At 38.6% G+C, this 24152-nt stretch overlaps 2 protein-coding genes across 6 annotated transcripts in view; one reads left to right on the plus strand and one right to left on the minus strand.

Moving 5' to 3' along the window:
• The window catches only part of LOC133517767 (thioester-containing protein 1 allele R1-like), a 23297-nt gene extending 12627 nt beyond the window's left edge, over nucleotides 1–10670 (plus strand). For all 3 annotated transcript variants that reach the window (XM_061851179.1, XM_061851180.1, XM_061851181.1), the window contains exons 10-26: nucleotides 263–424; nucleotides 782–946; nucleotides 1362–1478; nucleotides 1561–1615; nucleotides 1707–1860; nucleotides 2007–2311; nucleotides 2535–2695; nucleotides 2936–3178; nucleotides 3620–3759; nucleotides 3912–4119; nucleotides 4235–4412; nucleotides 4779–4969; nucleotides 5216–5353; nucleotides 6126–6298; nucleotides 7351–7453; nucleotides 7940–8108; nucleotides 9370–10670. In XM_061851179.1, coding sequence (XP_061707163.1) covers nucleotides 263–424; nucleotides 782–946; nucleotides 1362–1478; nucleotides 1561–1615; nucleotides 1707–1860; nucleotides 2007–2311; nucleotides 2535–2695; nucleotides 2936–3178; nucleotides 3620–3759; nucleotides 3912–4119; nucleotides 4235–4412; nucleotides 4779–4969; nucleotides 5216–5353; nucleotides 6126–6298; nucleotides 7351–7453; nucleotides 7940–8108; nucleotides 9370–9587 — 2880 coding nt within the window. In that variant the 3' untranslated portion in view covers nucleotides 9588–10670. The remainder of the gene's footprint in view (nucleotides 1–262; nucleotides 425–781; nucleotides 947–1361; nucleotides 1479–1560; nucleotides 1616–1706; nucleotides 1861–2006; nucleotides 2312–2534; nucleotides 2696–2935; nucleotides 3179–3619; nucleotides 3760–3911; nucleotides 4120–4234; nucleotides 4413–4778; nucleotides 4970–5215; nucleotides 5354–6125; nucleotides 6299–7350; nucleotides 7454–7939; nucleotides 8109–9369) is intronic.
• Nucleotides 10661–24100, minus strand: LOC133517770 (peptidyl-prolyl cis-trans isomerase, rhodopsin-specific isozyme-like). 3 transcript variants are annotated; one of them, XM_061851185.1, is made up of 6 exons: nucleotides 22510–22636; nucleotides 22062–22266; nucleotides 21796–21915; nucleotides 21634–21716; nucleotides 19021–19163; nucleotides 10661–10980 (listed from the first exon to the last, which is right to left on the minus strand). In XM_061851185.1, exons 1-6 carry the CDS (start codon nucleotides 22510–22512, stop codon nucleotides 10884–10886), a joined length of 651 nt encoding a protein of 216 aa, XP_061707169.1. In that variant the 5' UTR covers nucleotides 22513–22636; the 3' UTR covers nucleotides 10661–10883. The 3 variants fall into 3 exon arrangements, 2 of the variants coding, with proteins under 2 accessions (XP_061707169.1, XP_061707168.1); XM_061851184.1 differs by lacking the exon at nucleotides 22510–22636 and adding an exon at nucleotides 22345–22479; XR_009799405.1 differs by lacking the exons at nucleotides 10661–10980; nucleotides 19021–19163; nucleotides 21634–21716; nucleotides 21796–21915 and having other exon boundaries at nucleotides 22134–22266; nucleotides 22519–24100.
• Between the last annotated feature and the right edge of the window lie 52 nt (nucleotides 24101–24152).

The following is a 24152-nucleotide window of genomic DNA, read 5'->3' on the forward strand; positions in this document are numbered from 1 at the left end:
TAATTACAGGAATTAGCGTTTGGAATAAATAGTTTTTGCAGGTTACAACTATCTGACTCAAAGTATATAACTAAAAAAACCGGGGTCAACGGCATTACGTTCCTTCCAACGCACGATCGAACCCAATTAATAATCATTCAAAGCTGTCACTCAATTAGTGACTAGCCTATATTTCTCAACCTGACGGATCGTAATAATTATGTGACACCGTCTAAAGAAGACAACAGCTTTTTGTTTTGTTTATGCTTCTTTTGTTTTACAGTTAAGCCCTGCTCGCAAAAGCGTGGACGTTTCCATACCGGTGCAAGCGCGGATGGCTCCAGGCTGCGTGCTGCTCGCCTGGTATCCGCTGTTGGACTCCACCCAAGACGTCTTACTGGCGTCAGCGATATATGCCCCGCAAAAGAACTTGCTGCAGCACAAAGTAACAATATTTAATGGGCATTTTTTTTAAATAAAGCTAGTTTTTTAAATAAATAATCTGTGATAAGGTAAGACAGCTGATCAAAACAAAGGTTCCATTTATTCCTGCTAATCGATGTGATAAAATGCAAGCTCCGGCACTTTATTAAATGTCATCTTGCTTTTACTTCTGGTCTGCCTCTATTGTAACGTAGAATTCAGTAGCATGTATTTTTAACTGTAACGTGATATTGCTATTTTATGGGCATTTTTCTCTAGGTATAGTAACTAGAAATTTGATTCCAAGTCGTTTTCAGAAGACTTGTTCTGCGTAGCTTAGTGTGTGATTTATCATAGAAACATGAATGAAATTTTTCAGGTATATCTATCAGTAGGCGGAGGCTCCCGACCAGGTGTTGCGGTAGAAATGAGGGTGGTCGGCGAGCCCGGTGCTCACGCTGCCGTGCTAGCGGAGGACTCGCGGGCCTCCCTTGCCGGACTCTCTGGGGAGGACGGACTGGGCAGCGGGCTTGACATGCAGACGGTAAGACACAAATATGATGACATTGTATCAGGTATATTTATCAGTAGGCGGAGGCTACCGAGCAGGTGGTGCGGTGGAGATGATAGAGGTGAACGAACCCGGCGCTCACGCTGCCGTGCTTAGCGGAGGACTTAAGGCCTGCCCTTGCCGGACTCTCTGGGGAGGACGGACTGGCTTAATATGCACACGGTAAGAGCCTCCCTTATCTTAGTGTTTTTCCCGGTTGCTTGTTTAACTGCTCCTTTGGATCCATTTTCCAAATTCTCCAAAACTACTTTTCATCTATCTAGCTTTTCATCCTGGACGGTATTCTTTCCTGATGTTATCTAAAAATGTTTGGTGACATGTGTTTAGCAATTATTTAGATACAATGTCCATGCTTTGTTGAACTAAAATGTATTACATTTCTGTACAGATCGAACGAGAAGTAGAAAGCTTTAGCGGCTTGAAACATTCCATATTCAAGAATCATGACCATTTGCCAGGCATGGGAGTTGACCTGGGAGGCAACGCTACATTTGACGTATTCACGGTTAGTAAATACCTTAGCACACTAAATCCTAGTATATTTTGATTTTTTTAATAGACATATAATCGTATTTTTTACATTTCAGAATGCAGGAGTAGTGATCTTAACTAATGGTTTTGTAATGAAGAGCGATCCTAGAGGTAATGTAACTTACATAATAGTTTAATGTACCTTGTTTCTGCTTTTCTTTCCCAATTAAGTAATTTTATTTATTGCAAACTTTTCCAACAGGTAAACCTCCGCCACTAAGCCTCCCAGAGACAGGCACCCGGCCTCCACTGGCGGGACCTTACGCCTTCAGCCGCCTGCCGACGCCGCCGACGCCGAGATATTACCTCAAACTTGCACCTCAGCCGACTTGGATGGTTGCTAACTTCTCAATCGGGTACGAATAATAATCGGGTACTCTATATAATTATGTACTTAGATACTTATATTCTATAAGAATATACATTTTAAAATTACATAATTTCAGGTTTTTAAAAGCAAAAGTAAAAATTATGATTTATTAATGCAACCTTTTCCTTCTAGCAATGACGGCAGAGGCTCCGAGAATAGAGGATCTCCATTGACCAGTGGTAACTGGCTGGTGGGAGCGTTCGCGGTTCATCCTGAGCTCGGTCTAGGCCTCGCTTCACCCCAGAAGTTCACCACCAGCATACCCTTGACTATAACTGCAGAGCTCCCGGCCAGCCTACAACGAGGAGAAGCTTTGGCGGCGGTTATCACACTGAAAAGCACGCTAACAGTTGATACAAGCGTTGAAGTGACTTTTCACAATTCTGAGCAGTACTTTGAGTTTGAACCGCTGGAAAATAACATCGATTCGGCCAAAAGTGAGTACATTCCACAACCTTATCTGGTCTTCCCAGTCTATTATCCCTGGCGTTGTATCGCTGAAAGGTATTAAACACTGTGCAAACCTTAAAATCAGCTTCATGCCTATCTGCAGATATTTCTGTATTCATTACTCATTTGACGCATTTGCGATAAAAATCACCCTTCATGCTGGAATGCTTCTTAATTTGTGCATAACCAGTCTGCATCATACACTTGCAGAGATCGAGGTGTACCGCCGCCTCCGAGTGTCGGTTCCAGCAGGAGGCTCCGCCAGCACAGCGTTCCTAGTGAGCGCCACGCGGCTGGGAGAGGCACCGATCATCGTTGAGGCCACCGGCGACGGAGTATCAGCTTCACTCTTCAGGCATATTGACGTTAAAGTAGGGATGCCCTTTCTACATATTTTTTTATTTTACTGGTATTATTAAATACAGATTAAGATTTTCTTTTGAAGCACTCTTGTTCGGTATTCAAATGTTGACTGAAACTTCCTTTGATTGTAATCTGTCACTTGGTTCGTATCTGAGATCACTAAGGGCAAACCTTAACCTTAGCCTACCTATGTAGGGGTTAGTGATATTGAATGTGGGTATATGTTGAGATATTAACTATTATTTTAGGACGGTCACGAAGAAGAAATCTCATCCTGGGGCCTGCTAGACGGGCGGCGCGGCGTAGCGCGCGCGAACGTCACGCTAGAACCCCCACCGGGCACGCGAACGGGTTCGGTGTCGCTGCTGGCAGCCGGGAACCTGCTGGCCGCGGCGCTACCCAGAGCGCGCGCGGCCCCCGCCCCAGCTGCCGATCCAGTGCACGCCTTGCGACCGATGGCAGTGGCTTGCGTGCTGCTCGACTACTTGCAGGTAATTTTAAACGATGGTTTAGTAGTAAGTACATTCGATACAAGTGCGACAAATAGGGAATTCGCAACGAGTGGGGATAAATTCGAGACGAGTTGCGAATTCCCTATTTGCACATGTGCTTGTCGTACAACATTATACAGTATATATGGTCCTTTAAATTTTCTACATAGTTACGTAATATGTTCATGATCGCACTATTTATTTTTTGGGCCCACTGAAATGGAATGATAATGCTCATGTTAACAGTGGATATTATTTACTCATGGCTCTCCTCAAGCCGATGTTATCTTAGTATCTGTTCTTCAATCTGTCCAAGAAATATTAATATGAATTAACAGTCTTTAGGTACAGTCAGATTCCGGACAATGTTACAACAGTATTAGTAGGTACCAGAGGGTCTTTAAACGTAAAAATTAATGCGATCCCATCTTTCTTTTATAGGCGATTGGCGAAGACGACTCAGCAGTGGCGAGCGAGGCTCGTTCTCACGCCGCCGCCGGCTACCAGCGGCTCATGGCTTATCGCCGACCGGATGGTTCCTTCGCTCCCGACACCGATGACGAGTCCACAGGAGACGTATGGTTAGTACCTACCTTTTGATGACTTTATCGTTTTCGATAATACAACCAACATTATTCATCAAGCACCAAGACATTGGTAGGTTTCGATTATGAAGACGATGTGCACTGTGCTACATCAACTTGAACTCGCCACGGCTTGTTGTTTATAACAGGATGACAGCAGTAGCGGCGCGTTGGCTGGTCCGTTGCGCGCGCCACGTAGCAGTGGGCCCGGCGGCGGCAACGGCAGCGATCCGCTGGCTAGCCGATGCGCAGGGCCCCGGCGGCAGCTTCCGCACGCCCGACCAGCGCCTCAACAGACATGCCCAGGAAGCCCTGCCAACGGCTGCGTATGCGTTGCTGGCGTTTACACAGGCTCAGGTGAACTACTAATTTGTTCTTTGTTCCTTGATACATAAACATTGCTTGCCATATTTTACGCGGCTGTAGGCTTAGCAATAAAATATAATAATATGGCTAATGTCGACTATTCCAGGGCAATGACATATTTCTCAGGCGCGCCGTCCAGCAGACCTCTGACTACGTGGCAGGTTCGTTGTCTCCCGAACAAGACGCGTATTCCCTGGCGGTTTCGGCCGGGGCTCTAGCCGCTGCAAGGCATCCCCAGGCCGTGACTGCGCTGGAGATGATGGATCGATACGCCAACGCTTCCGGTAATTATTGCTTGAGATGTTCTTGTGTCTCGGTGTTGAACAGCCTTCTGACTTTGTAGTTGTCTTGCTGTTTCCTAAACAAGATGCTTATTCCCTGGCGTTATTGGCCAGACCAAGGCTGCACTTGAGATGAAGAAGAGATCGAAAGACAAAAGCTTCTAACTTTCTCCTCATTTCTGCCTTCCTTCATAATTATGTTTGTTACAAATTGAACACTGACTAGACTAACTTGCGGACTAGGTCAGGCAGCCAAATCTATAGCGCTACACTTCTAGTATAATAATACGTCTTTTTGGCTGTATTTGGAAGAGCTAAAGTTAATTTACCCATCAAATTGATTGTTCACATTGATTGCATTTATTTTAGGCTCAACTAAGTTCTGGTCTCGCAAGATGATCGGCAATGAATGGCGTAATCCATGGCTGAAGGGCAATAGCTTGGAAGCCTCGACAGCGGCCTGGGGTCTACGGGCAATGCTTTCGGAAAGACTGGTAGACGAGGCTGTCCCCGTAGCCAGATACCTCATGCAGGCGCAGAGCGACCTGGATCCTGATGTGGTATGCTTTACTGGCAAATATATGTTTTTTCGAAATTTTGCATAGATCAATCATTTTCTAATCTAATTGAGAGTTGTGCAAATAACTACATAAATTTCAGGATTTCAGGTTATTCAATATTTTCTAAACTCGTGCCGGGTCAATCATATTCGGGTCAGACCGATCTGATACGAGTCAACTGCTTACAAAATTAACGTTTAACCAAAATGTGTTCCTTATTAATTTGATTCCTTTAATTTCCTTTAGCTGGATGCACTAGCAACGTTTGCCAAGGAAATCAGATCTCCGAGTAAACTTCGGTTGTCGGTGAATGTCACAGGATCTGAGGAAGCTCGACAGTTCAACATAGACGACGAAAATGCACTTGTCATACAGACACAACTGGTAATTAAATGTTTATTAAGTCACTGTTCGATTATGTAGCCTTTATTTTGATAGTTATATACAAAACTGGGATAACTGAGGGCACTTATACTAAAGTAAATATTTTATCGACAATTAAATATATCGATGTTACTGTTAACATCTAAACGTTCTACAAAATAAATATTTCTATACAAAATCGCGTTGTATACTGTTTCTTAAATTCTAAAAAGGTGTTTTTGGAAGATTTTTTTTTAAACCATGTCACATTTTCACATTAGCACTAAATGTTTTATTCTAATCATTTCATATCGTCATTTATTATTTCTTAAACATTACTCCATCTTCATTTATTGCTAAAAGTACATATAAAGTGAAATTTACCTTAAGCCACAAATATACCATTAGGTACATAAACCATTTCGAGACAAACCTTTTTATTTTGTAAAATATGCCTGAAAGGAGTTCTTTATCAAAACTATTTCGAGAATTTTCAATGAGCACATGTATTATTATATATCGACATCTTTTTTATCGATATGAAATCTCTAGAATGTGCCCCGAGTTATCAGAGGTTTGGTGATATATTAATTCACGCAGAAGCTGCTCATTTATACAAAACAAAAAATCTTAAGTGAAGTGCCATGGTTTTTTTTTAACTGATGCATAAATCATCACTGAACTTGGTTTTGTGGATGATAGTACCTATACCTACATATACATAATATGTATACTACTGGACTTAGTGACTACCTAAATTATGTAGATGCCTAACTGTTAGGTTGGTTTCTAGGTCCGTGCAGCGCGTTCAGCTAGTGCAGTAACTGAGGGTCGTGGCATAGCCATCGTGGGGCTCTCGACCAAAGGCAGCACTAACGTCACTGCAGCTTGGCCTCGATACAATCTGGACCCCAGAGTAGACCAGGTGTCTACCAAAGACCGCTTGCAGCTGTCCATCTGCATAGGGTTAGTATTTTTGTTTTATTCACCCTCAATTTACCGACAAAACATTTCCCCAAATGTAAAGTTTGGCCAATAGTTGAATTGATTTGTACGAGTAACATATACCTAATGTTAGTGAACTACTATAAAACGAACCCTTCTATACATTTTATCTAAAAATGAGACCAAGTATTTTAATGATTAATTAGGAAGATTCCGATTTTATATACGTTACGTATTTGTCAATTTGATATATCATCAATTATATATTTATTTGTAAACATAGGTTTTCATAGATCATACAATTGTATAAAGGTGTTATACAGATGGAGTATGCATATTTACAAACGTAATCTATAAAAGTAAAATATAATTTAATAATTAGGTATCATTTCCACATATACCTACTTAATGAATACTCTGAATCAGACAAGATTCTCCGATCGAGTACCTAGTATGCTTTCCTAACTAAAACTTTAAACAGGCAGTTTTTTATAAAGTTTGGGGGCCATGCGGAAAATACTTTTGGCAAGGACAAGAGTTTTTATTGATTTTGTATAAATTGAGTTACAACGTCGAGCACTATTGGTACAATAGCCGACTACAAAATTTCGTACCAACTTGATACCGCGATGAAAAGCACAATGGTTTAGCCATAAAAGTGAGGCTAAGTCTGAATTTGATAGTCATGACGGGACTTACAAAACAGAAGGCCAATTCCGGTTTTATGGGAAACCATTGTGCATTTCATTGCGGTATCAAGTCGGTACGAAATTTTGCAGTCGGCTCTTCTACCATATTGGTAACAGAAAATTAGCTAACATTATTTTTAATATATACCGCTACCTCATCAATATAGAGGCAAGGTAATGTCACTACGATGAACTTAATGAAATTCGGTTTGCAGGTTTCGGTTTGTGGAACTCGACAAACTGAACGCAAACATATTTTCTGTGCCTTAAAGGCCATTTCTCGGTAGGTGGAGTTTCCCCAGAATATTAAGCCGTATCTCAAAGTTGAGTTGACATAGGCTTGGTAGGCGATTAGTATTGCTGTTACATTGACAGTTGATGCAGGTTCGTCGCATTGGGCAATGAAACTGAGAGCGGACTCACTCTGCTGACCGTGCGACTACCCTCCGGGTACCTCGCCGATATACACACACTGACCGAACTAACGGTAAGGTTTTTAAAATACTGTCTTTGCCAGTAAACAACTGGCCCTTACCTAATCTAACTGTTAATAGCAATTCGACTAAGAAAAACACAAAAGTACCAACAGGTGCAATAATTCAGCGCAATCAAAATGGCCCACCACAACAAGCAATGGAGCCACACACTCGTTTCTTTTTCTTTATCGTTACCTCTTCAATGCTAATGTTACACTGACCAATTGGCGCCCAACGTAGAGCTACTGCATATGTCTTGTCTCCATTTCTCTGTTATTTCACATTCAAATTACACTACTTTCACTAATGCCCAACGTAGAGTACACCTACGCATGTCTCTTTATTCTTCAGTTAGGTATGATATGAGGCACATTATCTCAACAACCAATTTTGATGTTGGCGTCGCGTTGATACTGGCGCCCAACGTGGGGCTTCTATTATCTTTACATAGTATAAGCTGCATATTTCAATAAAGAGCAATTTTGGTCATCCCACAGGCAGCGTCTCACGTGACGACAGCGCGACTGTCAGAAGATGGTGCGGTGGTACTAGCATGGTTGCGCGCGGGCCGCGCCGAGCGCTGCGCCACGCTCGCCGCGCCTCGCGCCATCGCTGTGGCGCGCCAGCGGCCCGGAGTAGCGACGCTCAAGGACCTTTACGACTCTAGTCAGTTTCTTTACTATATAGTTCTTCTAGCATAAATTTGCTGGATAAAAGCCTTCAACATGATCCGCCAACTGGTCCTATTCTACTACTACTGGTCAAATTACACTGTGCCGATTCTAGGTCTAGCTGCCGCGGTATCAAACAATGTCGGCATTGTCGGTTGCCTGGAAATCTCATACTTCGAATTGGCTACCGCATTAACTGAACGATTAAGTGTAATTGCACCATAATTATAATTCCACTCATTTTAATTAGTTTATTTGTTTCTGTATCATATGAAAAATATTAGCTGATATATGTAGTTTTTTTTTTTCTTTTCGTCTATTTTTAACCCCCGACGCAAAAGGAGGGGTGTTATATGTTTTACGCCAATGTCCGTCTTTCTGTGGCATCGTAACTCTCCAACGGAAGGGGCGATTTCGATCCAGTTTTTTACGTGAAAGCGAGTTTCCTTGAAGTGGTTCTTAGCTAGGTATGTTTCATAGAAACCGATCCAGCAGTTTGAAGAGTATCAGCTCTTTTCCAAAATGATGTTTTTTTTATATACTATATATATAGTCCTCCTCATCGATTTCGATGACGGCGACCTCAGCAATTACGGATTACGCCGATTATGGGCCCTAACGCAACGCAAGCACGGCGGTCAGCATCTGCGGTACAAGGACGTGCTCAAACGACACCTGAATGCTTGCAACATCAACCCTGAGCGCTGGGAGGAGCTTGCTGCAGACAGAGCATCTTGGCGGTCCACCATTTTTAACCACATCAAATCGTTTATATACTACAACGGTGGCAAACAAGCATACGGCCCGCCTGATGGTAAGCAGTCTCCATAGCCTATGTACGCCTGCAACTCGAGAGGAGCTACATGCCCGTTGCCGACCCTAACACTCCGCACCCTCGTTTGAGCTCTTACCTGGCAACCTTACTCACCGGCAGGAACACAACACTATGAGTAGGGTCTAGTGTTATTTGGCTGCGGTTTTCTGTAAGGTGGAGGTACTTCCGCAGTTGGGCTCTGCTCTAGATCTAGAATGACATCCGCTGTGTTGTGCCCTACCACACAAAGCGAGATGACATTCACAATGCCCATACCTCTCTTAGTATGTAATAGATGTAAGGCATTTTTGGCATAAAAAGGATTTGTTGGCATATAAAGTAAAAGGTTTTTGTTTACACGTACGGAGTACGTTGGTCACGCCCAATGCATAGGGCAGTCTTATTATTTCTCCTACCTATATTAATCTGAATGTTGTTTCAGGTCACCGGGCGCGCGTGTTCTTCCAGCCAATAACGACGCACGCTTGCGACGTTTGCCGTGCGTGGAAGTCGTGCTCCAGCGCGTGCGGCTCCGTGGCGGCGCAGCGCGCGGACGGCGGCGACGTCGCCAAACCGCGCAGTGCTCCTGACGCAGCGGCGACGCACATTCTAGCGCCCGCTATAGTGGCGCTCGCGACGTTATTATTTACTCTACTATGAGTTTACGAGATACATTCTTTGATTAACAAGTAACAAGACACACCATAGAATGAAGTGTCACTTGCGGTTCTGTACTGGCGTTCGCGGCGCTGTTGTTTATACTTCTATAATGACTGTTTTTGACTCAGAAAACACGCCACAGAGTGAATGACGAGTCACTTGTGCCGCGCGTCGTATTTGAGTGCTTGCGGCCCCTAAGTATGTCTACGCTGCGCGCGGACGCAGGTAACGCTTCCAAACCGCGCTGTGCTCTCGATGCAGCGCCATCGCACGTTCTGGAGTCCGCTAGTTGCGCTCGCGGAGCTGTTCTTCACACTTCTATGAGGGCTGTTTACTGGTCCTTTGACTTAATAATACACAACAGAGAATGAGGCATGTGCCACTACTGCTGTGCATCATGCTCGGGTGCGGCTCCTTGGTAGGCAGCACATGAATGAAGGCAAAGGCAAGCCACGAGAGCTTTGTGACGCGCGGTGCTCGTTCTAGCCCTGGTATAATGACGTTTGCGCTTAAAATAGATTCTCCGCGCTTCTTGAGGACCACACGCCGATGTACTTGTTTACTAACTATAATTTGCATAAGATCTATGCAGTCAAATACGTCTGTAGTTTTTATTACTCATTTCTTTAAACAGCAACCAGTTTCAAAAGTCCCAGTGAATCCTATGGATGGACGAATTATACTTTTTTCGTCTGACGACTTTTAATTTAAGCCTAGATACTATAGTATAAGGTATACTGAGCTGAGTTACTCTCACATAGACTTCTAATCGACTAATGTGATATATAACGTAGTTAAGGGTAAAACACAGGTTTCACCAAAAGATGTACAGATCTTGACTAATAGTTTAGTTTGAATTTTAAGAAGATTTATTTAACTGTAAATAATTTATTAATGTATTAAATACAAATAAGATAATATGACTGTAACAATTGGCAGAATTTGCGCTAAATTGTATAGAAAACGATTTGTGAGAGCTATAATACTGACGCAAAACGGTTAGTGTAATCGCAGTATAAAACTTACTAAATGAGACACACATGTACATTTAGAGAATAATGAAATTAAATAAATTTATAAAAAGACTGACCTTTTATTCTACAAAATATCATCATAAAATGATTTAACTATTTTGGGCTCATTTGAATACAAACTTGAATTAGGTATGCAAATTTCCTAATCATCAGTTCATCAACGCATTTTAGGGGAAAATCGTGATATGGAAATTTACTTACGTCTCTATAGTTAACTGCTTTTCAATAAAGAATATTTTGTAAGATGTAGGTACTAACATAGTTATATCTCCATTTTCCTTATCATCCAGTGGAAGAAGCCCAGGATGGAGAACGACATCGTCAGGGGAACCACTGAAGCCCTGATCCACGCCCACAAACTGTAACAATAAACAGAAACTGAGTAATGAGACGCTACCTCCGATATCGAACTTCAGAAATTGTATATCTGGATCTCTGTCACTCCAATTAAGCACCAGCGATAGAGATGTAGGTGGCCACGTCTATGTAGGATTATCTGCTAAGAGCAAAATATTCTGATTAGAGGAAACCTGCCACTTCTATCAGGTAGGGAAAGGAGAGTCAAGGTTAAAACTATCAATATGGATACAGGCAAATAGTTATTTTTGAAACACCTATCAGAACTTCTAATAACGATATGACAACTATACAATATACAACCAATTCAAAGATTCGTCATTGTAGCGCCACTACTCCATCTGATGGTAATGTGGTAACAAGTGGACGGTAGGTGCAAGTGAATTTTTTTAGAACCATTTTGATTTATTTCATTTTTTAAGGTAATACAACTATTATTTTTGTATTAATTAAACTATACAAAAAATAGTATCCCAAAAATATTAAATAATTAAAAGATACCCTAAAAAATTCCCTTGTACTAGTTAGTTTTTCACATATTCCGTTAGATGGCGTTGTGGCGCTTATGCTGACTGAGTATTCTTATATAAGGTGCTAACAAATTATATACCGATATTTTTACAGCTGATAGTACTCGGCTCCTGGAGTATATTTAAGTGTGAAATAGTATAGGTTATATGTTTTTGTGGAGAAAATTGGAAAACAAATTTGCTACGTAAAAACAGCCTGTTGATGAGGTAATTAAATGAGACCTCATTAAACAAATTCTAGAACCTATTTTACCTAACACATAACTGGCCACTTCACGTTGACAATGAAATTTAAGACAGCCAATTTGTTGACATGACAGAAAGTGTTAAACATCTTGTCAGTTAAATGCTCGTTAAATGCATATGATGATTGTTGGAGAATGCAGGATCATAGCGCCTGACAAAAACGTCTCTGCAAATCCACCCGCACCCCTGTGCGCGTCAACTTATTAGGATAGGAGTTTTTAGTTTCACGCACTTACTCGTATTTAAGCTTTTGTACCGACTGGTAATAAAATAGCCATGTCCTAAATTAAATTACGCTAGTTTCCATGTTCCTCCTGAAAGACTTAAACAATGATTATTTTTAGATAGAATTATAATTTATTTATTTTGTTCGATAACTGAAAACAAAAAAAATGATATAAAAAGTTTTCTTGATTTCTATTTAAAGTTTTTTTAGTTCTTTTAGTGTAAAGTACCGTCTCTTAAAATATCGGTAGTTAACTTGTTAGCACCTTATATATATACTAGCTGTTGCCCGCGACTTCGTCCGCGTGGAATCTTATCTTGAACATTTTACATCTTTAGTAGGTGCAAAATATTTATTACAATACTAATTTTATAATCTCAGTAGCGGCTTTGCATTGATTCAAACTTTCAACGCATTCTTAAGTAATTAAGGGGATACATTTTGAAAATATACCCAAAGGTTTGGTACCCAAAAACGGGACCGTATTACTAAGACTCCACTATCCGTCTGTTCGTCCGTCTGTCTGTCACCAGGCTGTAACTCATGAACCGTTATAGCAAGACAATTGAAAATTTCATAGATTTAATGTTTATAAGCGCTGAAATATGCGCATATACAAAGTTTCAAGTTCCACATTTGATTTTTTTTATCTGTATACTAATTTTTAACCCCCTTTTCACCACTTTAGGGGAATCATTTTCAAAAACACTGAAATTAGTTTTCTTGTATTTTAATAATATATCTTTTTGACGAAGTTTTAAATCCCTAGCTTAAAATAAACTTGAACCCCATTCACACTTTCATCTCCTTTTAGGGGGTTACTTAGGGGTTAAATTTCCAAAAAAATTGTAATCATTTTTTTTAAATCGGGTATTATGACTATCTTAGAAGTTTCAAAGCATTTGTAATGGATTCAAACTTTCAACCCCTTTTTAACCCAGTTAGGGACTGAATTAAAAAAAAAAATTTAATTCGCTGAAATTACTTTTCTTATATTCTAACAATATACAAAGTTTCAAGTCCCGCACTCAAAAAACAATTTGATCTCCATACAAACTTTCAACCCCTTTTTCACCACCTTAGGGGATGAATTTTTAAAACGCTGATTTTTTTTGTATTTTAATAATATGCAAATGTACAAAGTTCCAAGTTCCGTACTCGAAAAACATTTTGATCTCCATAAAAACTTTCAACCCCTTTTTAACCACCTCGAGAGATGAATTTTCAAAAACGCTGAATTAGTTTTCTTCTCCTTTAATACAATATCTTATTACAAAGTTTCAAGTTCCTCGCTTAAAAAAGTTGAACCTAATACCAACTTTCAACCCTATTTTAACCCTTTTAGGGGCTGAATTAAAAAAAACGCTGAAATAAGTTTTTTCCCTTTTATTATAATACCTTTTACGAAGTTTCAAGTTCCTAACTTACTATAAAATTTGAACCCCAAGACAAACTTTCCACGACGCATAGTAGACCAGCGGTTGAACAAAAATGGGTTTCGATAATATTAAAGTTTTTTCTTTTTTGATATGTCATTGGGAGTATGTTAAATAATACTTTGCTAAAAAGTTAGAAATTTTAAGGTTGAGCTTTCGGTTATATTTAAATATTTTAATTTTTGCTAATAACTAAGTAAATATAGAATTAAAGTTACAGAAAACTTTAGCATATCGAATAACACTTCAATTTATGTACAATTTTCAGTTTTTAGAAATCTGGAACAGCTGCTTTCTGGTAAACGTAAAAACACGAGTTATTTTGTAAATATAGAATTAGAGTTGCTGATATTGCAAAATTACGATATTATCGATCAACTTAGTATTCTAGTAAAAAGTTAGACATGTAGACAATGTGCTTGTCTAGATATTGATTTCAGGTTAAGCAGTATAGCTAATATTGAATTAAAGTTTGTAGAGTTAATAATAATCGATCATCAACAATGATCTCAGTTACTACACAAAAATTTAGAAATATAAAATCACGGCGACAATCATTACTGATATGTATGCATTCCTTGCTTATATAAATACGTTACGTTTCAAACGCGCGGCAAGTTTGCGCGCGCCGCGCGCTGTGGCAGGAGGCAGCGAACAACGGTAGTGGGGAGCGGGGTGCCCTTGACTGCGTCTACGGTCCATCAAAAAAATTCCTAAAGCGTGTTTTAAATTAATAGCAATAGAAAATTGTTATTTTGTTGTTACTATAATAGGTATTGCCCGCGGTTTCGTTAACGTAGAATTCGTTATCGCGTTACATGAATATTATTTATGTATTTAAACTTTATTGCACAAACAAAAAAAAACACATATGGCGGACTTAATGCCAAAAGGCATTCTCTACCAGTCAACCATTGGGTCAAATAGAGACAAAAAAAACACATTCTCACACAGATGACCACCCTTCCTTGTACCATTTTAAAAGCCAGTTGCAGCTTTTCTTTCCCAATTTTTTTCAGATGTTTGGACTTGGTATTTTCCTCGCGATAGTTATTTGTTTTAAGGGGAATGTTTTTGTTAACCGCTAATGCTAATATTGATAACCGATAGTTATATAGAGATACGTTATAAGGTATATGCACCCTCATGTTATTTATTTCTGATAAGAAATAAATGTAAGACAAAATTCACAGTGATACATTTCAAGTAGGTTGCCTTGTAAGATTGCGTACGGATAGTTTTTTTGTTTGTTATTTCATCGTATGATATATCAAATGAAAGCTTATTTGAAAGTTGCCGTATTAAAAAAGTTGGTCCAGTTAATGGTCGCCTAGATTAACCGATTTTTATATAAAATGTAGGCAACCATGGACTGGACCAACTTGTTAAAAAGGCAACCTAGTACAGTTAGTAATATAGTACCTGGGCGACCGAGCTTTGCTCGGTTATAACTATTTATTGTAATATGGTGGTGATAATGTACATAAACTTAAAAAGTAAAATGTGAACTGACAATTATTATTATTTACAATCGATTTTAACCTTACAGCACTTGTGACAGAGTAACGCCATCTATTGTCGATTTCTCTTATTACATAGGTCATTTTTTTTACTAAATTAAACTTGTGTACAACAATAAAAATTTAAAAATTATACATAAACTTGAACATATAAAAAAAACAAAAGTTAGTCACCGGGCGAGATTCGAACCCATAACACTCGTTTAGCAGTCCGCGTCTTAACCCGCTGGACCAGACGGACAGTGGCCGGCAACACGAAATTAGTTACCATATTCTGCGTCGAAAGAAAAACGCATGAAAACTCGAAAACACGCGTTTTCCCAAACATAAGACTAATCTAGATAGATTGTATACCCCCAAAAACCCCTATATACCAAATTTCAGCGAAATCGTTAGAGCCGTTTCCGAGATATACAAGAATTGCTCGTTTAAAGGTATAAGATAAAATAACTTTTCTTTTGATATATCATGTGACGTTTTTGTTTACATACTAAAAGCACAGTGTAAAAAGTAACAGTGGGCCGACGCCTTTGATGTTTGCGTAAATGCCGACACCGCTCAAGGTCTCCGTACCTACCTAGGGTTATCACAGACTTACACAACTGCCCAAAAGAGGATGGAAATGTTTTTAGTTTTCATGTTGTATGATGTATGTGTACTAATTTTACAAATGACGTCCATTTTGGAAATAAAGATGGCGGACGTCACTTTTTTGAAAAAGTCGTCATGGGTGTTGTTTTCTGGGTTTTTAGGGGTGTGGATTTCAAAAATGGCATCTATTTTGAAAATAAATATGGCGGACGCTACTTTTTGAAATGGGTGGCGATGTGTGTAGCCGTGATATCAACCACCTTTAATTCTAAAATGGTCTCTATTTTTGAAATCTGCACCAACAAGAACCGCCAAAATTGACGTCATTTTTGTAATTGGAACCCCGAGGAACCTCGGAGATGACACCCATATCGATTTTTAAGAAAAAATAATGTCCGCCATCTTGGATTTCAAAATAGACGTCATTTTTGTAATCGGAATCCTGAGGAACCTCGGATATGACACCCATATCGACTTTTAAGAAAAAATAATTTCCGCCATCTTGGATTTCAAAATGAACGTCATTTTCGTAATCGGATCCCCGAGGAACCTCGGAGATGACACCCATATCGATTTTTAAGAAAAATTAATGTCCGCCATCTTGGATTTCAAAATGAACGTCATTTTCGTAATCGGAACCCCGAGGAACCTCGGAGATGACACCCATATCGATTTTTAAGAAAAATTAATGTCCGCCATCTTGGATTTCAAAATAGACGTCATTTTCGTAATCGGAATCCCGAGGAACCTCTGATATGACACCCATATCGACATAAGAAAAAATAATTTCCGCCATCTTGGATTTCAAAATGAACGTCATTTTCGTAATCGGATCCCCAAGGAACCTCGGAGATGACACCCATATCGATTTTTAAGAAAAAATAATGTTCGCCATCTTGGATTGCAAAATGAACGTCATTTTCGTAATCGGAACCTCGAAGAACCTCGGAGATGACACCCATACCGATTTTTAAGAAAAATGAATGTCCGCCATCTTGGGTTCCATAATGGATGTCATTTTCGTAATCGGCACCCTGAGGACTTTCAAAAATAATGAAAACATCAAATACTACATGATACATATACAAACAGAAGCAAGAAACAATTTCTTGCTTTTTAAAGTCTGAAACTACTCATAATTTCTTAAAATAAGTTATAAAACATGTCCGCCATTTTGAATTTGAAAATTGATATCATAATTATGATATATTTTTGTTTACACTGAGACAAATAATTAGCACATGTCGTATGAAATATTTTAATTGTGTGTGTGTTTTTTTTTTATACTACGTCGGTGGCAAACAAGCATACGGCCTGCCTGATGGTAAGCAGTATCCGTAGCCTATGTACGCCTGCAACTCCAGAGGAGTTACATGCGCGTTGCCGACCCTAACACCCTCCCACCCCTCGTTGAGCTCTGGCAACCTTACTCACCGGCAGAAACACAACACTATGAGTAGGGTCTAGTGTTATTTGGCTGCGATTTTCTGTAAGGTGGAGGGTACTTCCCCAGTTGGGTTCTGCTCTAGATCTGGAATGACATCCGCTGTGCTGTGCCCTACCACACAGAGCCAGATGACATTTACAATGCCCATACCTCTCTTATAATGCCTGTGCTAAAAATGTGATTGCGAACTACCTGCAATAACTATACAGTACCTGGGCGACCGAGCTTTGTTCGGTTATAACTAACTATTTATTGTAATATGGTGGTGTATAGGTGATAATCTTAACTACATTCTTTTACTAAATTAAACTTGTCTAAAACAATAAAAATTAAAAAATTATATATAAAATTGAACATATAAAAAAAAAAACAAAAGTTAGTCACCAGGCGAGATTCGAACCCGTAACAATCGTTTAGCAGTCCGCGTCTTAACCCGCTGGACCAGACGGACAGTGGCCGGCAACACGAAATTAGCGACCATATTCTGCGTCGAAAGAAAAACGCATGAAAACTCGAAAACACGCGTTTTCCCAAACATAAGACTAATCTAGATCGATTGTTTACCCCCAAAAACCCCCATATACCAAATTTCAGCAAAATCGTTAGAGCCGTTTCCGAGATCCCGGAAATATATATATACAAGAATTGCTCGTTTAAAGGTATAAGATAATTAGGCATTAAAACACTCGTGTGATCTTTTTAAGAAACTCACTTCGTTCGTTTCCTAAGCCCACACTCGTGTATTTTAATGCCTTTTATTATGTAGCAGTAACATAAACTACTAATATATGTTGAAAGTAAGTACAGGCGGCTAACACAATGGTAACAAAAGACAAAAGTTTTGAAAATGTAATTTTCATCATCGTCACTTGGCTGTACATTTGAGGGCCTATCGCGAATCACGTTCGACGTGTTACCTCTCTGTCGCACTTGTAAATTCGTACGTAAGTATGACAGGGAGGCAACACGTCGAACGTGGTTCGCGGTAAGCCCTCTGATGCCACCTCCATTAGTCTTTTGTACGCCGGTATAGCCTTCGACTCAATGTATAATCTACACTTTTTATGGAAACGTAGTTCCTCCTTCCCGTAGAAATATTTAACTTTCCCATCACCAAGAAAGATTATTTGCTCGCAGTTATTAACTGCTCAATTCCTCGTTTTTTCTCTGTTACTAAGTCAGTACAGTACACATATCAAACATTTTTCACTCATTTTGAAGTCATAATAACTTTTATTCTATAATTAAATTCATGTAATGTCCGCATCTAATTTATGTGCACGATAAACAAACAAATGAATGATTTGAAAGAAAAGACAAACAGCGCTTGCGAAGCTGAGCGGGGGGCGCGGGCGGGGCGAGGTATCTATCGCTCACTAGGTCGGCTACGATAGGCTCCCGCGCGCCGAGCCGACATGTTGACGGACCAGCGCGGCGTGGTTATGAATTTCGCGCCTTTTTAAGTTGATTTTACTATTACAATGCAAGCTACACGCAGATATTTCTACCTTTCCATAAAATGGCTGCATATATTATTTTATAGTAATAGACTTATCTCTACGGACTTTAATTCAATATTAGATCTTACAGGACAAAAAACGCATATTAATTGTAAAGCACATATCCTATTCTTCTAATTTTTTGCCTTGCCTATTAACTTAAGAATTTAGATATGATATTGTGGATTTTTCAAACTTTAATTCAATATTGACAAAATAATAAGCTAATTTGAGTTTGACAAAGTAGCACGTTGATTTTTTTTCTAAAAATTTGATAGCATAAAGCCTCATACATATTATAAAAGACGATGCTTAAATTTTGTACTTTAATTCAATATTCAAAATTCATCAATAAAAATACATAAATACCTTATTTATATCTAACGCTCGATCTAAATTTTCTTCATATATTACAAATATGCTTAAAAATATGTCCAATACCAGATAAACATCAATTTTCACTCTTTAGAATTATCGAAACTTATAGGGCAAAAATCCGGTCCCACTATTGGTCTATAGCCACTGGTAGGTAGTACATGTATCTTACTCGTAAGGGTCATCGGAGATGTAAAAAGGCTGCGGGGTAGGCAGCAGGCCGCAATCGGCGATGTACACACGCCGCAGCGGCCGGTCATCCACGTCTGTTGGCGTATGCTCCAGGAGGTGCACGATGTTCTGACCTTCGATCACCTGTACAATTTATATGGAGATAACTGAATACAGTAGCGGAAAATAATTTATCATATTTGTGTTTTTTTTTAAGTATTTTTTATGAGAACGACTAAGGCTGCCTAAACGATTATCATGTGAAAGTCCTTTAGATGGAGAGTAAAATCATACATTTGTATGACACCATATATGAAACTCGTTTTGTACGAGTTTATTAAAAAGTGCATAAAATAACTAATACTCGAAATATAGGTAAAAGTGGTTTATTAATAAAAAAACAACAAAAATTACAGATTCTGCACTGAAAATCAAAATATTAGATTAGTACTTGGTACTGAAACCCTTTGCATAAAGAACAGCTTGGCATCTTCGGGGCAGTGATGCAATCAACTTCGCGAGGAAAGAACTTGGAATGCGTTCCCACTCTTCCTTTAATTGTTCAAATCTTTCGTTGACATTTCTTGCATTTCTTGCACTTATACGACGACCTAGCTCCTTCCATAGGTTACCTATAGGATTCAAGTCCGGACTTTGGCTGGGCAATTCCAAAACCGTCACTCTACGTTTTTTGAATCATTGTTTAACAAGATTAGACGAATGTTTCGGGTCATTATCTTGCTGAAACATAAACGCTCTGCCGAAATTTTTGCGTACCCAGGGAAGAAACACATCTTGTAATACTCCTTCATAAACTTCCTTCGTCATAATGCCGCTTATTCGATGTAAAGGACCAACTCCACTTGCACTGAAACAGCCCCACACCATAAGGGAAGCGCCGCCGTGTTTAACTGTAATAGGGAGCTGATACTTGGGGTCATAGCGAGCATTGTCAGGACGTCCTACGTAGGTAATTCCATCTGTTCCGAACAATAAAAACTTGGATTCATCGCTCCAGATTAGCATTTCCCACCTTTCCGCAGTCCAAGAAAGATGTTTTTTCGTATATATTTTTCTAGCTGCTCGATTTTTCTTGGAAATCAGTGGTTTCTTTGCAGGACGACGAGCACGAAGTCCACCGATCCATCAGGCGATTTCTTACAGTACGTACGGACACAGAAACTGAATTTCCACACGATACTTCCCGCATAATGTCGCTCGCCGTGAGTCGTGGATTGTGTCTTGCTATTCGCAAAATGTTGCGGTCTACCAAACTTGATGTGCAGCGTGGGCGACCAGGTCTGTTGGGCCTTTTGACACCCCCGTGAGCTTTTTCCCGTTTCAAAAGCTTCGATATAGTAGACTGATGAACTTGAAATTGTTTAGCCAGCGTTGATTGTGTGGAGCCATTTCTATAGCCATTTATAATTGCTTCTTGTATAGCTACTGTAAAGTTTTTATTTCCACGAGGTCTCCCCATGACGGAACTGATATTTCTTACAAATATGATTATGAATTAGCACGATATTCCGTTTTTATCGACTTAAATACTGCTAGTGACGGACGCTAAATTACAGAAAAATGAATTTCTAAATATGTACCGGCCTGTTAGCGTATAATTGGTTGAGAATAAATCAATATAACCTTTTTTTATTAGTTATCAACAAATTCAGTTCTTGGTTTCATCTAATTTAAAATATTTTACAGAAAAATCACAATATGATAGATTTTTTCCGCTACTGTATTAGTGTAAGATACCTAATCTACCATTTGTGGGCAGAATTGCTAACCTTTTTAATGACAAAACTATTTAACACGAGGCTTTCTGTCTCAGCCAGACCATAGGCTCTCCTGCTTCCTTTTCGCGGGCCGGATTGTAACTTGTACTTATAGCTTTTGGCCGTGCAGTTTCCTTTTCGCAGAATGGTAATTGATTTAATTTGCTTCTATTCATTGTTATTTAATCATCTCTTTTCCTGATATTACAGAATGACCTCAAATACACAACACAACATACATTATTAATTACATCATAGTATAATACAATTGTTATACAATAGGTAATTTAGAAACTAGTATACAGCGATAGTAAACAGACGTAGGTAAGTAGTTATGTTAACATTTTTATATTACGTAATAAAATTGATTTGTTTTGTTTTAATAACTCAATAAAAGTTATATTAATATGCTACAAAATTGGATTCATTAATTCAAAACGGTGCCTACCACGAACACTTAGCTTTTTTTTCTAGGAAGTATTTATAGCAACTTTGCAAGTACCATAAAACCATAATGCTTAAAAAGAAAGCTTCCAAGTTAACTGACATTTCTAAATCTGAGCAGTTCTTAATTAATAACCATGTAACTAGTTAATGAATATAATCAGGCGTTACTTTGCGGAAATCTATATTAATTAAAACATAAAATATTACTTTGCTTATCCACGAAAAGATAACGTGCAAGTCAATCAGTGCTAACCCGTTATACTTACTTGAGTATTTTTACATGCAATTAATGCAGCCCAGTTTATAACTTAAAGGCAATTTTACTAAATCTAGGAATTTAAAAAAAAACCTTGGATACTTAGGTTATAAAAATATAATAAAATTCTTACCCTCCCCACCACAGTGTGTATATTATCTAGCCAAGGGGTTCCAGTTGTTGTTATTATAAACTGACATCCATTTGTATCCTTTCCTAAAATGTTAAAAATAGTATAAGTAAATGAATACTTATTGAATAAGTGGGTCTGCAGAATTCATGAAGAGTTAAGTACCTTTGTTGGCCATTGAAACAAAGCCAGCCATGGTATGTTGTGTGTCCAAGTTTTCATCTTTGAATGTCTCGCCGTATATGCTAATAGAACCTGAACCATCATCAGACACTACATCACCACCTGTAAATACAAAAAAAAATGTGCGTTAGGTAGGTGAATTAGTTTATATTTATCAAAAATAACAAACCAATAAAATACCTAGTCTCCTTTTTATTTTTTTCACAAATAACTACAAATATGACATCATATATCAGTAAAATTCATACCTTGAACCATAAACCGTTTAATAATCCGGTTGAATGAGGTCCCTTTATAAGATTTTCCCTTGATTCCTTTAGTAGCAAGAACTTTGAAGTTCTTTACAGCTTTAGGAGCTAAGTCGCCAAATAATCCAATCACTACCCTTCCTAAGGGCTTATTCTCATCTTGTATATCCAGGTACACTTGGTCAGTAACTCGAAATTGGTGTGTCTGTAAAAAATGATATCAAATATTATACCTAAATAAAATTACAAAATATTTTCTTGCTAATTCATTTTCACCACATACTTCAGCCACATAAAAACACTTTGTAATATATAGCAAAAACAAAAGTTTTTCATGGAAGAACATTATCAACTAGGTAAATTACTTAAGTGTGACACCCAAGCACTTTGAGGTTGAATCAATACTGGAGTTGTAGAAGCATAGTAGCTAATTGGATAATAGTCTTACCATCCATACCTATAAAGAAGCCATACTTGATGTTATGTCTTACATTGCTGAAATGATTGTGCAATCCATATGTAAATTGTATTCATATTTAAGGTAATTTATTATTAATCCTGATTCCTATTTTGTGATAATGCTGCCATCCAAAGGCACTATGCATATTTCCACTGTGCCTGCATTTTCATACATTGGTTGTTGAGGGCTGGGGCTAGCCACCATACGCTTCGTATGAAATTTCACATGAGCCTTGAGCTTGTCGCTCCGGCTGAACTCTTTCATGCAGTCCAAAGTATCTCGGAAAGGGCATTTGAACAGTTTTTTAGCTTGATGTGATTTCATGTGCCGCTGAAGCAGGTCCTTTCTCTTAAACTTATGATTGCATATGGAGCATGCAAATTGTTTATCTCCATGCTTTAACATGTGTGATGACAAATATTTTTTCATATGGAAACTACTGTCACATATGTTACATTGGAATGGTTTGTTTTTCCTGTGAATCTGCAAGTGTAACCTCAATCTTTTATCACTAGCAAATGTCCTGTTACAATGAATACAAACTTTCTTGTGGTTTTCGGTCAGCAGGTGCAAAGACAGCTTTTCTGGATTTTTAAAGACTGCATCACACTGAGCACACTTATGCCTCGCTGTAACAGTGTTGTGCACAGCTTTTTCAGGTTCCACATGGGTTTTATGATGTGCAGCTATATCTTCAAGTGTATTAAAAGTCTGGTTGCACATGTGACAGTAGTAATCAGTTGTTTCATGGCTACTGGACACGTGTTCCAGTAGGTCATCAATGTTTGCAAACAACCCACTGCAATTACTCTGAATACATTTAAATTTTTTATTACATAGATGCTTTTTTAAGTGGAGTCTGAACTGACTGTAATTTGGTAATATTATATCACAATAAGCACAAGAGTAGCTTAAGAGTTCAGCTTCTGCTGATTTTGGAGTTGTCTCAGCTAGACCATCAGGCCAGATCTTGTGAGAAGCTATGTGCCTTTGTAAATGGGAATTTTGGACAAAACAGCGGCCACAGATAGGGCACTGATAAGGTCTATCGCTGTGAGTCTTCAGATGGGACAGTAATGACTTAATCTTATTAAATGATTTTTTACACAACTTGCATTCATTGGAACCTATTCCTGAAGGTATTGCAAGGTTTTCAGAGACCGGCAGTTGTGATTCAGTATTATGTGATAATGTTGTTACAGTATTTTCACAGGAACTTTCACTTCCAGAAGGCTCATTTGTTCTACATAAATTAACGCTACATTTCAACTTTTTATGGTCTAAGAAAATTTTAAGAGAATTAAACACTAATTTACAAATACCACAAACAAATATATCTTCATTGATAGAATCAAGAACCACCACTTGTGCCATTATTTAACAACACATATTTTATTTTATTATCAAAGAAAATCATTGACAATTGTTAATAATTATACTCACGTACTTGTCATTTGTCAAATTGTCAATGGCAAATATGGCAATGTCAAGATTTTCATGTTGGAAAGACTCAAGGATACGTTCCGAAATTGCCTAATATTGTGATTTGTAACAATGAATACAATACTATTGAAGGATTCTAAAATACAGCAATCTGGATAGATAGGTCTCTATAGTATAATTTCAACATT

Source organism: Cydia pomonella, chromosome 5 (assembly GCF_033807575.1).
Source record: "Cydia pomonella isolate Wapato2018A chromosome 5, ilCydPomo1, whole genome shotgun sequence".
NCBI lineage: Eukaryota > Metazoa > Arthropoda > Insecta > Lepidoptera > Tortricidae > Cydia > Cydia pomonella.

Excerpts from the sequence above, each read along its gene's own strand:
- LOC133517770 (XM_061851184.1), bottom strand. The coding sequence starts at position 22,407 with ATGTTCTTCCATGAAAAACTTTTGTTTTTGCTATATATTACAAAGTGT. Across the intron at positions 21,717-21,795 it reads TGTTTCAATGGCCAACAAAG|GAAAGGATACAAATGGATGT; the intron begins GTACTTAACTCT and ends TTAACATTTTAG. Across the intron at positions 19,164-21,633 it reads TACACACTGTGGTGGGGAGG|GTGATCGAAGGTCAGAACAT; the intron begins GTAAGAATTTTA and ends TAAATTGTACAG.